Source organism: Phocoena sinus, chromosome 17 (assembly GCF_008692025.1).
Source record: "Phocoena sinus isolate mPhoSin1 chromosome 17, mPhoSin1.pri, whole genome shotgun sequence".
Lineage (NCBI taxonomy): Eukaryota > Metazoa > Chordata > Mammalia > Artiodactyla > Phocoenidae > Phocoena > Phocoena sinus.
The window spans coordinates 47,316,006-47,331,646 of NC_045779.1; the positions used below are offsets into that span (position 1 = coordinate 47,316,006).

At 32.1% G+C, this 15,641-nt stretch overlaps 1 protein-coding gene across 1 annotated transcript in view; it reads left to right on the plus strand.

Annotated features, from left to right (window-relative positions):
- The window catches only part of RIMS2 (regulating synaptic membrane exocytosis 2), a 452,082-nt gene that overhangs the window by 284,061 nt on the left and 152,380 nt on the right, over positions 1-15,641 (plus strand). Inside the window, exon 19 of the mRNA XM_032610227.1 lies at positions 10,502-10,602. Within this exon, the coding sequence (XP_032466118.1) occupies positions 10,502-10,602 (101 nt within the window). The remainder of the gene's footprint in view (positions 1-10,501; positions 10,603-15,641) is intronic.

Here is a 15,641-nt window from a genome sequence, read left to right on the forward strand (position 1 = left end):
ATTTCAGTTGAAAGGAAAATGTACATATTGTTAAGCCAAGTTAGTAAGCAAGTTATTTAATAAGTATTAACATATACACAATACTTGCTGGATATTCATAAATCATGGTAAAAGCACATCATGATTGCTTTTAGATCACTTTCTTCCTCTTTGCTTGTTTAAAGGTCTACATTTTAATATCTATAAAAATATTGTAATACAAATGGGTTGGCATGAGCAACAAATAGGTTTAATATAAAAAAGGGTAAGTTGGCATGAATGTATTGGAGATAATTGCCAAGGGAATGTAAATTAGGTTATAATTTAGCTGAAGAGAAAGATGTGACTTGACAGATGGTGGTTTCTTTTATCAGCCTGCTTGAAGGCTTGAGGCGATGGGGTGTGGGATGTGAGGGTAGGGATGAGGAAGGGAACTAATAATGGGAAAGGCAAAGTTTAACGGAAAATGAAAGACAATAAACAGAAGTATTGCATTAATTAATTACATGATGCAACTGATGGGAAGAACCTAGTCATAGATTATAAGGTCATGCAGAGTGTGAAGGAAGTTGATTGCCCAATTCAAAGTAAGGGATGAGAATCAGAAGGAATCTCTAAAAGGAAGATTACAGATTAAAAATGACTATATCACAGGTTAAGATTGGGCTCATAGGGAAATAAGTTGAAGAAACATTACCAAAAAAGAAAATTAGCCAAAGAGGAGATTCAGCTAGAAACGAAAAAGGGAAGTTTTAAAAGGGAGAACATTGGGAAGAAAAAAGAATTAAACAAGAGTTGAGAGTGGTGTGTTGAGAGAGAGTCATTTCATGACTAAATATTTCAGATTATAAGTTTTGGAGAACAGACCAATGTCAGCCACCTTACAAATTTTCTAATGAGTAAAATTGAAAAACTAATAAGTCCTACCACAAACAGCTGTGCTGATTGGGTAACATAATTATAACACATGCAAAGCGCTTAGCACAATTCCTGGCATGTACAGAGTATTACTATCATTGTTAAGAACTTAATTGTGTCAGAACATTAGTATCAAGTTCTAGAATGCAAGATTTTAACTGTGTATTTTTAAAAGCGTTGTTACATTTCATTTGCTATGCCTTGTTCAAATAAAATTTTAGTGTAAAAACATTATTGAAGAAAAAAGCTAGATCAAAATCTGATCAGTGGTTATCTGAGCTGGCAGACAGAGGACTGACAGCAAAGCTACACCAGGGAACACTTTAGGGTGACAGAAATACTCTGTAGCTTGCAGCGAGGCTGCATGACTATATATATTTATCAAATGTCATAGACCTTTGTACCTAAGTAGTGTGAATATTAATTTTTGTAAATTATGCCATAATAAATCTGACTTTAAAAATTATTGAAAATATACAAAGTTAAAATGAATTTTAATATATTACTCAAACAGTACTAAATATATGCTAATAGAAAAACTTACTTAATCTAACACAACTCAAGCAATTAAGAGCCAAGTCCCACCCCAACACAGAGCATGGTAATGGATAGGGTTGACCTACAGCTTCAGAGAGAAAAGATGACTACAGCGGATGAGCTGGGAAACCAAGAAAGGACTAAAGCTTTGAGTCTAAAGCAGTGGTCAGTTAACCAAGAAAGATCAAGAACAAGCAAGGCAATTACCAAAGAAATAGATTCTGGATATTTTAGACATTTACTGATAACTAAAGGAAGAGCAGACATGAGAAGTAACTTTAACTTGTTTGGGACAAGCTGAGTTTTAGGTGCTGATGGGGATTTTAGGTGCATTTAGGAGATAACCAGAAATGTGAATCTTAGGGTTACAGGAAAGGCGAAGGTAGGAGCCCTCATCATGGAAGTGACAGTTGAAGCTGTAGATTTAGACAGAATCACTCAGTGATAGAATAAAACTTTAGGAAATGTATGTATTTGAAAGATGGACTGAGAAAGATGAGCCAACACAATGTCTGGTAAAGAGTGAACTAAAGGAGTGGCATTCAAGTGCACGGCCAAACAGTTGAAGGAGAGAATGTCAAGGATAGTGTAGTAATTATATGCAATGCTGCAGTGAGGGCCAGTAGAATGGTTCTGAGGAATGATCACTGGGTTTGGCAAATATGACATTTGGGGGAACCTTTGAGACATAAGTTTCATAATATCAGACTTAACTACAGTACTCAGTGGTAAAGTTTTTCTTTGAGTAAAGTCACCGTGAAATAAGAGGGAACCAGCAGTAACCAGATAACATATTGCACTTGACTCAGTATTGGAGATACAGTAAGAGGCTCTCTACATTTGGGTATTCTAACTTTATAGCGCAAATATATAAGGCTCACTTATACAGGCACAAATGCTCACATCATGTAAAAATCCATTGTTTTTATACTAGATACGGTGGGCCCCACTTACCAAACTTGGAATGGTGATGAATAATTGATAACTTGGAAGTTAATTCCACATACTATAGATTTTACTCTTGGGAGACCCAGTGTAAGAACTAGCTCAAACAAGGGGATTGGGAGGGTTTGGGCTTGGAGTAGTTGCAAAACTAGGACTCAGTGATCAAAACCAACTTGAACTTTGCATTTCCTCAATTACAGATTTCAGAAATGCTGTCAACATTTTGGATAATTTTAAGTCACTGTAGTATAAATTATTTTAATCCATAACTGAGTTTCCCACCCTTTGTAAATACTATTGTTAATTCTAGTTTATAAATTGAAAAATTCAGATACGGATCAGTTAAATAACTTACTCCAGTCATTTAAAGCTGCAGTTTAAACCGAAGGAATCAGATTTGGTGCCAGAATCCATGCCCTTAACCTCAGGAAATGGGCACTTTATCTGTGACAAGGTGGAGAATGCAAGAGGGGACATTTTACTGCGAACAACATGAAAGAACAATACTAGAGGTCTAGGAAGAGGAGAGCAGGAAGAGAGGAATTCAGAAAGGGAACACTAATGTCAGTGGAGACCACTCAATCCAATTTGCAGTTTTATTTAAGGATCCTTAGTGCAGCTGATACTACCATGTGGGTATTTGGAAAGTTGAATGAAATTCATTTCAGTCTCTAACTTAGGTTAGTCTCTCCTGATGCCTCTTCATCTGATCCTCATCCTTCTTTGTCTGAGTGATCTCATCTAAATTTTATTCCTCTTTCTTCTCAGTATTGAACAGGAATGTTTTGTAACATGTCCCTATTCATGAAATACTTAGGATGCATTTCTTTGAATTCTGAGAGAGTTGTATACTGTGTGACATTAGTTGCTCCATATACTGATTCTTGTACCATTGACCTATAGTAATCAATATTAGCATCCTTGGAGAAAGAAATACAGCTTGATGTCCAAGCACAAGTACTCCTTGAAAGCCATATATCTAAATCCTTCATTCAAGGGTATATATAGATTTATTGTTAATTACCAATTTACAATTTAAATTAACTGTCAATATTTCTAAGTATATTTAAATTTCTATTTTTTTCTAAACAAACAAATGTAAAGATGCATTTAAATTTCTTTATTATGCTCCTTTCATATCTTCTGTGCAATCTTTTGATGTGTGTAAAGAGTGGATGTAGTTGAAATATATCTTAAGGATATGTTAATTAGGCCCCAGATGTGGGACACAGTGGTCTGTGATAATTGTGTCATACCAAAACACAATAGGAGACAAGTCATACTCATGGTAATAATACGTGCTACCCTGTGGATGATCTCTTCCTTAATGTAGATTTTAGCTATCAGGGAAAAGTCAGAACATTCCAAAGTGCTGAACACATATGAGAAATAGTTTATTAACCTGATGAATCTGACTCATGTTTTTATCTTTTATCAATGGTTATTGCATTTTTTCTTAGAAGCAATTTTAATGATAATCATTGCATTCCTTCTTTAAGGCCTTTCATTTTAGGATTCAGTTTATCCTCTGAACTAAAGATTATTTTAAAGATATAGGAATTGTGACTAACAAGTTTAAAATACTTAAGTTATTAGAAGGTTGCTAAACATTTTCTCCTAAAGATGTCACTGTACACCCTGCAACAAATGTATCAATATGTAGGTGAAACAGTTACACTTTAGCTAGTCTAAAAGATGCTTCTAGATTAGATCACCTTTATGATTTTTTTCCTGGGCAAAGTTCCTGGTTTAATGAGCTTTTCAATTTTCTCTTTCCCTCCCTTCCCCTTTGTTTGCCTTTCTCCTTCCCTCCCTTCTTTCATCCCATTCCTCTCCCTGCCTCTGTACACACACACACGCACACACACACATGCATACACACATTCTATAAAGGAAATTTTAATGAATGCAATACCAGGGCAAATAGAGCAAGAATTTCTAGTACACTTTACATTATCTATATTGATGAAGTAGGTATTACAATATAAAAGAACAAACAAACATCATTTGCCTTCAGAATTAACTAACCAGAGAGTTGTAGAGCAGAAGGAATCATAATGAGTATCTGGTCCAAAATTATTCATTTTACAGATGATGAACTTTATGCTCAGAAGGGTGAAATGAAGTGCTTGCAGTTATAGGGCTCATGAAATTAAGACTCGAGCCCAAGTCTTGACTCTCACCTTCTAAACCAGTGCTGTTTTTAAGATTTTCTTCAATCCTATGTATCATAAATATACTCATTACCCTAAATCTGGGCAATTCCAAAGCCCTATCAACTCTGTGATGATTACCTCCTCTGCACTCTCCATGGACAAAACCCTGATCTTCCACCGTGATCCCAAGTACATCCTGATTTTACATGTTGAAACCTAAAATGGTGCTAAAATCCAAGTCCTCTGAATAATAAAATCTCAGTAAGTCTGTTCACTGAATGTAGATGTCAAAAGTAGACATACTCTGTTTCCTGAGATCAGTAGATCACTCCTTATAACTTATGTCCTAAAGTAGTTTGCATATTAGTTTCTTTTGACTATAGTGAAAGGAGTCTGAAATTTATCTATAACATCTGCTTTGAAGTATTATTTAATGAATATGGCAGAGAGTTAATAGAGAAACAGATACACAGGTAACCTACGTATCTAAAACAGATCATAAAGGTTTAGAACATAATTCAAAAGACTATAGCCCATAACTATGAACCTCACAGTGGGACACAGTTTATAAGTTTCTAGAACTCTTATGTTTCATTTAATTCCACATTTTACTTAGGCAACTATGAAGTTCAGTTTTCCTGCATTCTTAGGAGCAAATAAGTAAACACATTATAAGAAAAATAAATTATATTTTCTTTCATTCCAAATGTGTTATTTCCTAGTGACAGCAGTAGAAAAATCCTCAAAATTGATTGATTTTGAAATAATTATTCCTCAAAATTTGTGTATCTTAGTTGCACAGTTAAGACTAAGTTTATTTACACTTTAAAAGAAAATGCTTCTATTTGCCCTAGTAGTAATAGAAAACAATCTGGTGCATAATTTTTAATTTTTTCACAATATTTATTTCCATATTTTTTCTCAATTTAATGTTTTCCAATATTTGTTATTCCCTGCAATACATCTCTTTTAACAAATAATTTAACTAACAAAAGTGTACTTTTTATGTGGTTCTAGTATATGATAAAGTTTTTGTCTAAAAATATGAGAAAATTCATTACAGGCAAGTGATTGTGAAGAAATCATTTTAAAGTAACTTCTTTAACTTTTGTTGCATAGTTTCTTAAGTCCTACACTTGAAAAAACTAATATGGAAAATTTAAAAACATGTCAGATCATTTTTTATATTAACATTCATAAAAATTGGAAAGATCTGCACTTTATTGCATTTGGCAGTATTTCTTATTTTGTACCACTTTTAATCAATATACCCACAGCTTTTATTTAACAAATATTTGTCCCTAAGATAAATCAAATAATGAATGATTGCATATTTGCATCTTAAAAATTATTTAACATTTATTTCCAAAGCATTCTATCAAATCATGACAAAAATACAAGGTTTTCAAACTGGATAATTTGTCCTTGTTCACATAAACATTATATTTTGTGTGTTTTTAAAATTTTTTTCTGTATAATGTATAATCATTGTGGATACTTTATAAACTATATATTAACCCAAATAAAAAACCAAAAGCACTTATACTAACTTCTGATAACCACTGATAACTGATAACTACTCTGGTGTGTAAATCTTAAATGTTTTTCACTCCATGTCTTTGTCTTTTTTGTCAATTTTGTGCATATATGTTTTTATGAATATATGTGGTTCTTTAAACTACAAACTATAGTACCATATCCACCATTTAGTGTTTTATAATTACTAATTGCAGTGTCTTTATTTTATATAATTTATATATGTGAATGCACAAGCACAGTGTTCTCATCATTTTTTGTGAGTGTATAATATTCTGTAGATAAACCATAAATGCCGTTAACTAATCCCCTATTCTGGACATTTGGAGTTTCTTTTCCCTGGCCTTTGCAATTATCAAACAATGGTGTAATGAATATGTATGTACATCTTTGCACATTGATTTATTTCTTTAGGAAAGATCCTGGGAAGTGAAATTTCAGGGTCAAAAACATGACCATTGTAAAGTCTTTTAATACACAGTACCAAATATGTTTTATTTTTAAATAATTTTCTTTTAATATTTGTACACCAGTTACTTTGGAAAACTTTCATATAAATGACCATTAATTTTTTTGTCAACAGCTAGTTTATTACTGTCACTCTGAAAAGTGTTTTTGCAGTTATTAGACTCTTGAAAGAGCAGGTAAAATAAAACCAAAGACAGTATCTTCTTTTTGAATTGTACTGCCTTTGAAAATAATATTATAACAAAGTATTACATATTCTTATCTCGATGCATTTTAACAATTTCTATTCCTATTCCTTTGACTTTTGAAAGACATCAGTAAACTGTTTTATACTCTATCCTACTGAATCTAGAAAATAAACATACAAATAGCTATGCTTTTTCTTGTGTAATTGTTACTTCAAAGTGAGAAAACAGCTGCATACACTGATTATACCTTTTTTTATTATACTTAATTTGGTACATGCCTAACTGGTGACTGTAGCATTTAAAGAGTACATGAATTTGCCCTTTTAAACTTTGTCCATTTGGAATATGTTATTTCTGTCACTGTCATCACTATTGTCCATAATCATCTTTTGTTTTGTTGTGCCTCTTCCACAGTGTTTGTATTTTTTTAGAAGAAAAGTTTGTAAACTAGGATTCAATAGGATAGTTATCAAAAATATTTTTTTCCTTTCTTTGATGATTTGGCAAAATATAGTTAATTTTATAAATAGATTTCTAATAGGTAAGTAATATACTTCTTTAGCTTCAATCAGAAAAAGGCCTCAGATAATATTTTGATTTATGTTCAGACTACATTTATGATACCTCTGTATGTATTTTGTGCAAATACATTTTATTTACATTGTCATCAATTATTTAGATAGTTTCAACAAGGAATAGTTTTTGTTGGAAATCTCTCACTATTAATAAAAATTTGATTAAGACATTGCACAAATGTCTTTAATTCTTAAATTTAACTGGAAAGCAAATTTAACATGTACCTTTACAAGGATAAAATTTAGAAGAAATCCAATTATAAAATGTAAACTTTTAATGATCACTCCACAAATTCTTGATGTATTATTTTGTAAAATTTTTAACAATGTAATTTGTTTTCTAATCTCAGATTATTTAAAGGCACATCTTAAGTTTTTTGAAGACATATAATAATCAAAGAAAGAAGGAATTACAGATGTGATTATTTTCATCAGAAACCCTCATGAAACAGATAGCCACTTAGTGAAATGAAACTTTTTAATCTCAATTAAAGGAAAACTTTTTTAAACCTGAAGCCAAATATTTATATATCGATAGAAGAAAAGGATAGGGTGGAGAAAAGAGAAAAATCATTAAATTAGCCACAAACATTTGGTATACTAACCAATGCAGTTTCTGGATTTAGATAAGGTTAATAGTCTTAAACTTCCCTGATGTTGTAATCATAGATTCTCTAATTTGTTTTCTGAATTTTGGTGTTCTTTCTTTGAGCTTTGCCGTTGGACTTGAGATTTTTCCCTCTTAAGATCCCCAGATTTGAGCATTTTGCTTAAGATCACAAGATGGGGTCACTGAGTCAGCAATCCTACAATATTCTGATCACTGTTTAGCTTCATTATGAATTGCATTATTGCCAGACCTATGTCCCTATTTCAAAGAAGTGTGGTGTGTGAAGCTGCTTTGGGACCCCAAGAGTGTGTGTGTTTGGAAAAGCAAACTTAAAACTATTGCTTGAAGTGCACTACAGAAATCACTGGAGGTGTACTGATGATCTTCGTAGTGTATATGTAGAAACCTAAGCAACCACTGTCTTAGTGTTGGTTAATATGGCCATTTTCAATTGCATCTCTGATTACAAAATCTACCTATAACTTAACTTTTTTTTTTTTACTTGATTGCCATACCAACACAATAAATATGACTTTTTAACTTTTTGGACACATTAAGTAGTCTTTTTCAGGTTCAAAATAACCACAATTAGTTTATTGGTTTAAAAACAGGTAAACCTCTTAAATGGCTTATGTTATTAAGATATTAATGAAATAAGAAATCATATTAAGATACTAATGAAATAAGAAATCATATTTTCTTAGTTTACTTGATTAATAATTTACCTTATACCAAAAAGAATTTGAGACAATTTGAATATTACACATTATTATCTAATAATCAGGAAGAATTTAATGTAGTGTCATAGGAGGTCGATGTCCAGGAAATAGTCTCAACATTAGAAAATGTATATATGTATGTACGTATGTATGTGTATATGTCTATATGTCTATATATATTTATTTATGTATATGTAAAATGTGTTTAAACTTTGTCTATTGGTGCTATTTATATTTAAAATACTGTTTTGCTACTATAATATCAAAATTAAACTTTTTAAAAGAAACTTCCCAAACACTTAATTTAGCTAATATTTTTTTCAGCATACATAATTTTTTGAAGCTGGGATGGCTTTTTTGTTCCCTTGCCCTTGGAGAAAATAAACATATTTATCTGAGAATATCTCTTGAGGTACAAACAATTCCAATATTGTATTTTAATAGAATAAAAGACATTTATACTTGACCATATTTCACACTTATATCATGGAATCACTCACTTGATTTTGTGTATCATTCAACTGATATTAACATTATATTTCTATTCCCCATTTTATAATTTGGCACAGAATCAATTAATCAAATCATTATTAAAATTTGACTCAAACTGTTTAGTTGATTTAAATTTGCTCTTTTACTTAGATGTCATATAATCTAAACTCTATACATTCTTTTAGTCAAGATTTTCTTAATCCTTTTTGAAAATTTTTCTTCCCTTTTTATCTTATTTTAATTATCAAATTTTACTTAAAATTTTTTTACTAGCGGTTATCAAATATACAGTGAGGTTTTTCTCAGGATGAGTATTAAAATACCTATTTTTGAATGGGCACACTTTTGTCTATATGTCTTTACTGCAGTTTTAAAGTTATGATCTTAAGCCAGGGGTATGTGTGTGTATGTTTACATTCTTACCTAGACCCAGTGTTTGTGGATTTACATGACGACATTTTATTGTAGAAACCCACTGAACCTACTAAGCTATGATTATTTTTCCCAGTTTGTAGGTTTGTAGCATACAATTGAGATTTTGTTTTTCCATTATGCTTATTAATGAGAAATGGAATTTCTCTATAAAATCTCTTTAATAAAAATCATAAATATAATTTTAAAGCACTTTTTCATGTTTGCTAAGGTTTTCCTACTGAATTTAGTTCTTATTCTTACCAAAGTTCTTAAAGACCCTCTTGATATCTATAGTTGATGTGTTTTGAGGAAGCACCTGTTATAGACAGCATTAATCTCATCTTATAATAGGCTTACTATCTCAGTTTCTGCCTTTATAGGCATGGTATGTTATCAGGAGTATTATTCCAAGTGCCTCTTTCTTCATCCTAGTTCTAGAAAATTCAAGTTCAAAAGATCTTGATAACTGCATCCACACGTATGTTGGAGCAACCTGCTTTAATACATGGGATGATTTTATGATAATTCTAAATGCAATTGTAAAATGTATTTGAAACCAGTGAGACTTACAACCTCTTTCCAGTAAATAAGTCGAACCTTGATGAATTCATTACAAGCCAAAATTCTTATAATATTACTATTGTCATATTTATGTGCTGTCAAATATATTCTCCTGGACATATATGTACCAGAAGGTATTTTCTATCTAATGAAGATTTGTTGTCTTCTATTTACATTTGTTTACATTTTATTCAGATTTAAATTATTTCACATATTTAATAATCATGCTTTTATTCACCAACTTGCATACTTAATAAATCTAAAAAATGACATTTAATTTGTACATACTACCTTGAATGAAAGTAATATATCAGCCTAGCATTTCTTCTTTTATACATCCTGTAAGTTGGGCTCAGAAGCAAGAACTGAACATTAATTTTATGGGTTTTTTTCTACTCGATAGGTGCTATGGATATAGAGGAGAGAAATCGCCAAATGAAAATTAACAAATACAAACAGGTAGCCGGATCAGATCCCAGACTGGAACAAGATTACCAATCAAAGGCAAGACATTTTTCTTTTTAAAAGTTGTAAAATAATCAGTTAATCATATGAAACTGTCAGATTCTCAAACTGCTGAATGCAGATTAGTCAGACACAAACATATAATGCGATGGCCCCATGATATTATTAAATGCTAAAATTTATGATGTGTTTGTATACCAACTTTTAGGTATAGACTTGCCTTAATATTTAGAAAAATCATTATATAATATAGGAGATTAAGGAAATGAAACTCATAAATGATCTGAAGAACAAAGCTTTTAGAATTTTTCATTTTATAAAACCTATAAAGGCCCTAACACCCTCAAAAATGTTTAGGAAGAACTTCTATTATCATCTTATGGTTTTCCTACATATAGAATTTTTTTACTTGATAGCATTTTAATTCAATCTGATTTAGTAATAAGTTATTGGAACAAAATACATACTCATGAGGTGTTATAAAGAATTCAAAAAGTTTTTTAGTGAGAATCTTTTTGAACCACTTTTTGGTAATAAATTGAGGTGTGAAGTCTACCAATGTAGGAGAAAAAAGTAGTATTTCATTGCTCTTGCCCTTCATTGCCTTTATATTTTCAAAACATTTTTAGGCTCATCATATTATTCATTCAAAGACTTTGCTCTGAGGTACCTATTTAAGATTTAACAAAAGAATGAAAATAGCAAAACTTATTCCTAACATTTCATTATTATGTGGTCTAATCATTGCAGTCATGTAATATTTGTGGTCTGTTATCTGTGTATTAGAGAAAAGCAATTTGGATTTTTATACAGTTAGGTCTATTTTATCCTTACCTTCAGTTTCTCTCAATTATAGCCCATTCTTCAATAAAGATAAGACTTACGAAGTAAAGCACAACTGGCTATGCTGGATGTGCGTATGTGGTAGGTAGCATAGGTTTCAGTTTCTCCATTATACAACCTAGAGGAGGCAGATATTCTTACCTCAGCATCACCTTCCAAGCCACCAGTCTCTTCCCCAGAGTACATGAATGTTGACTGATGTGGTGAATACAGGATTATTCTGCTGTCCTGGAAATGGCACAGGCCTAATGCCAAGAGAAAGGTAAATTTAAAACAAACAAAAAATAGCCTTGCATTTACTTAGCAGGTTTTAACTTCTAGAAATTTTATTCTAAAATGAAAATATGAATAACTTCAAATAGGTTCAGTGAATTTCACAGAAAACAGATTTGCAGTGATAGTATGTTTCAGATATATCTCTAACCTTTTGAGCTTGGTATCAGAAATGATATCTGTGCCTTTCCAGGTACTTTTAAAAATATTTCTGCCTAGGGCTAAATAGGAAGAAAGACCTGATCTTTTGTGGCATCTGCTATGCTCTAAGCTCTGATTTATTCATATTATATAATCCAAAGACCAAGGCATGAAGTCCTGATAAAATAGGATATTAAAGCTTCCATAAACATAAGGTAACACTTATTTGTTTTGTTTGTTTATATCCCACTATACTTCAGGAAGGAATGTAGATGATTCTTTAAAATACTCTCAATAATATCGTCAGTGAAGAAATGAGTATCAAGGGAAAATGAGGTCAATAGAAAACAAGGTAACGCCAGAAGTAAAGCTTGTGAACAAAATGCATAGTGTGAGATCCTATACACCTGCTACATGTGGGGCTTATATTTTGACTGTGAGCTTCCTCACAAGCAGCAAAGGCAGAAAAGGAAACTGGGTCATTCATATGATTTACATTGTTCATACAATAAAAACAAGTTCCTTAGAAGCAGTGCCAATGATTCTTGTTATGGATACCGGACAGAAATTCATTACAAGGGGATGGACCAAAGGAATACTAAAGAATGCCTGAGGCTTCAAAGTTTTATAGCTTTGACACCAATTATTTTAGGTTAGAAAAAATTTAAGTCTTGGCAAAGGACTTATTATGCTAAGCAAATAATTTCCTAGATATTCTCTAAGGCAGTGGTTTTCAAAGTGTAGACCCAGACCAATAACCTCAACATCACCCAAGGACTTTTGGAAATGCAATTCTCTGGCCCCCTCCAGACCTACTTAATCAAAACTCTAGGGGTGATGTTCCTGGATTTAAAAAGCCTCCCAGGTGATTGAGATGTGGACTACAGTTTGAGAACCACTGCTCTAAGGTGGGCTGCATGTAAAATTTACTTCCAGGTAACTGAATGAGTTGACTTCCTCTTTTTAGGGTTTTAGCCAGAAGCCAGTGATGGATGATGTCATTTAAAAATGAACACGTTCTTCTGAGAATAAGTGATCTGACTCCTTTACAAGGCCTCTCCTAGTATCTAACAAATCCTATCTGTTGAATGTCAAGTACATAGAATTCTGTTTACTATTGCTGGAGTTGTGCACTCAGCCTAACCAAAAATGCAATCAAGTCATTAAGGTACAACTTTTGAAAAGGATCCAAAGCACGACTCTATTTTGTTCCACTACAAATTTCCTGATGTGGAACTATCTTTGCTGGGTCATCTATCTGCCTGTCATCCCTACCTCGATCTAACTCTCTCATGGATCAAAGAGAAAATTACAGAGGATTCTTTTCAGTCAAGCACATGTATAGATTTAGTTATTATTCATTTCCATACTAACAATTATTTAGATTAAAATTTTCAACTACATCCCCTCTCTTTTAAACTAGGGATATTCACTTTATATTTCCATTCTTTTCTTCCTTGTTTGAGAACAAGTGCCAATTAAATACTTGCTATTGAGCTATGCACTTTAATACATTAACTCTAATTCGTGAAAAGATCATTTAATTGGTAAGGGAACTAAGCCATAGAAAGGTTAAGTAATCTACCCAAGTTCACATTAAATCATGGAAAGTATTATTTGTAGCTAATCTGGTTTTCAATTTTGAGATAACTGAGATTAAATCCAAAGCCTGTGGAGCATATGGTATACTTATGAGCTATATTCCTGAAATTCTAGTGAAGCTATTAAAAGCTTTCATGGAATATAATTGTTAGCGAAATGTTTTTTTAAACTACACATTCCACATTTTAAATGGCATTGCTTCCCTGAATTTTTCAAGCATTCTGCACTGACAGTTGTAAACAATTCTTACTAATTTATAAAATATCTCCTTAGTAATTAACTTTGAAAGTACCTGCAGAGCAATGCCTATTAAGTTACTGTCTTTCTAAACATATTCTAAGTATATGAGGAAATTTGTAAGCAGACAGCCTATATTTAATAAAAGCATCAAAACCACATGCAGACATGATTCCTATTTAACCAGTGGATGATTTCTCAGGGCTTTTCCCCTCAAAACAGAATTTAACTATGTAGCCAATGCACCCTTTCATGCCTATTGCATTGTCTTTATCCCAGTTTACATGTGATTCATCTATTCTACTCTCAACATAATTTAAGAATCAACTTAAAACCAATGTTCTCTGCTCTTCATTGGTTCAGAAAAACATTTGTTTATTACATTTAACAATGTGAATTATAATTCAGCATAGACCAACTACCCTTCTATGAGTTACATAATTACAATAATTAGCAATAATTGATAAACAATGTAGGTATATCTGAAAATTAATATGGAGAATTTGATAATATTTATATAAGTATATGATGTTTGCTTTTTAACTTAGCCATATTTAATGTTTTTAAATGAACTTGGAAGATATTTTTTAAAAGGGTAGTCCATCAGATTTCAACAGAGAAACTACACAGTTTACTGATACCGTGTTTGTTTGGAACTCAAAGCTTATTTCTCTGTAGAAAAACATGTTCCTTTTTGGTGGTAATGTTCCCACAAAATTATCACAAAAATATTTTACCCCTATTGTAGCACTTATAATCTTCTGTTTTCTTATTTACCACTCTAGAATTAAGCAAGATAGCCCATAAATTTTGCAGAACTTTTCACATGTGGACCAGAAGTTCATATTAATCCATTTAACCTGCAATCTAATAGACTGAGTCAGTGTTCTGGGAGTGGAGCACAGCACAGCAAAAGAAAGGGAAAAAAAGAGTTTTTCTCCATTCTTTGTACATACCTGATCCTGGGCACTTGTCACCTTTTCTTCCAGGCTTCTTGTCTTGTAAGAATCCATTCACTGATGTCAAAGAGACATATTAGGAAGAAAGCAATCCCACTAAAGTAATTTACATTATAACATGAACTACACAACACAGAGATAGTTTTTTAAAAAAAAGGTCTGTAAATACAAATAAACCTCACACGATGGAGCTGTAGGCAGTATCAATATAAAAAAAAAATCAGACTTTTAAAGGCAAAGTATTTTTGGCAGGTAGATCACCATTGTTAACTAGGCTGTTCCCTTAGTTAGAGCTTACTGTCTTCTCAACACTGAGAATACACATTTAAGGCCAGCCTTAAGTGTTTTAAATTGACTTTCAAAACACAAGCAATAGGGACCAGAAGAGGCGAGACAGGCTGGGGCTGGTGAGGAGTGGCATCTATGGGCTGCTTATAAGTTTGGTGTTTGTGAGTCAGGAGTACTTTAAGACTCTAATATCACCAAAATATGGCAGCAGTACTTGAGTACAGTGTAGGACATGAGAACACAGCCTGGAGACAAGCAAACTCCACCTGGGTGACTTTCGGTAGGTTAACCTCTTACTCTCAGTTTCTTTATTAAAAAGGGCTTTGAGATCTATTCCATACAGCGATGATTAGGAGGAAATGAGATAATGTATATACATGGTTTAGCATTTAGTAAAATGCTTAATAAATGGTGCAGATATTTGTTATTATTTTTTTATAACAACAGCAAATGTGCCATAGGCACCAGAAATGAATATGACAAGGTTGAAAAGAAATGGTAAAGAAATAACTGAGCTGATGAAAAGGATTTTAGTGTAACTCAAATATCATTGAATGTTCCCTTTATTCTCAAATAAAGAGACTGAAGCAGCAGAGATCAAATTTAGGGGGAAAGACTGTATGAATCTTCAAAGAGATAAAAAAATAAAAAGAGCCTGGAACATAACATATGATGAGAATTACAAGCTAAATTACTGAAATTAAGAAATGATGTTATCAAGGTTGACATTCCATG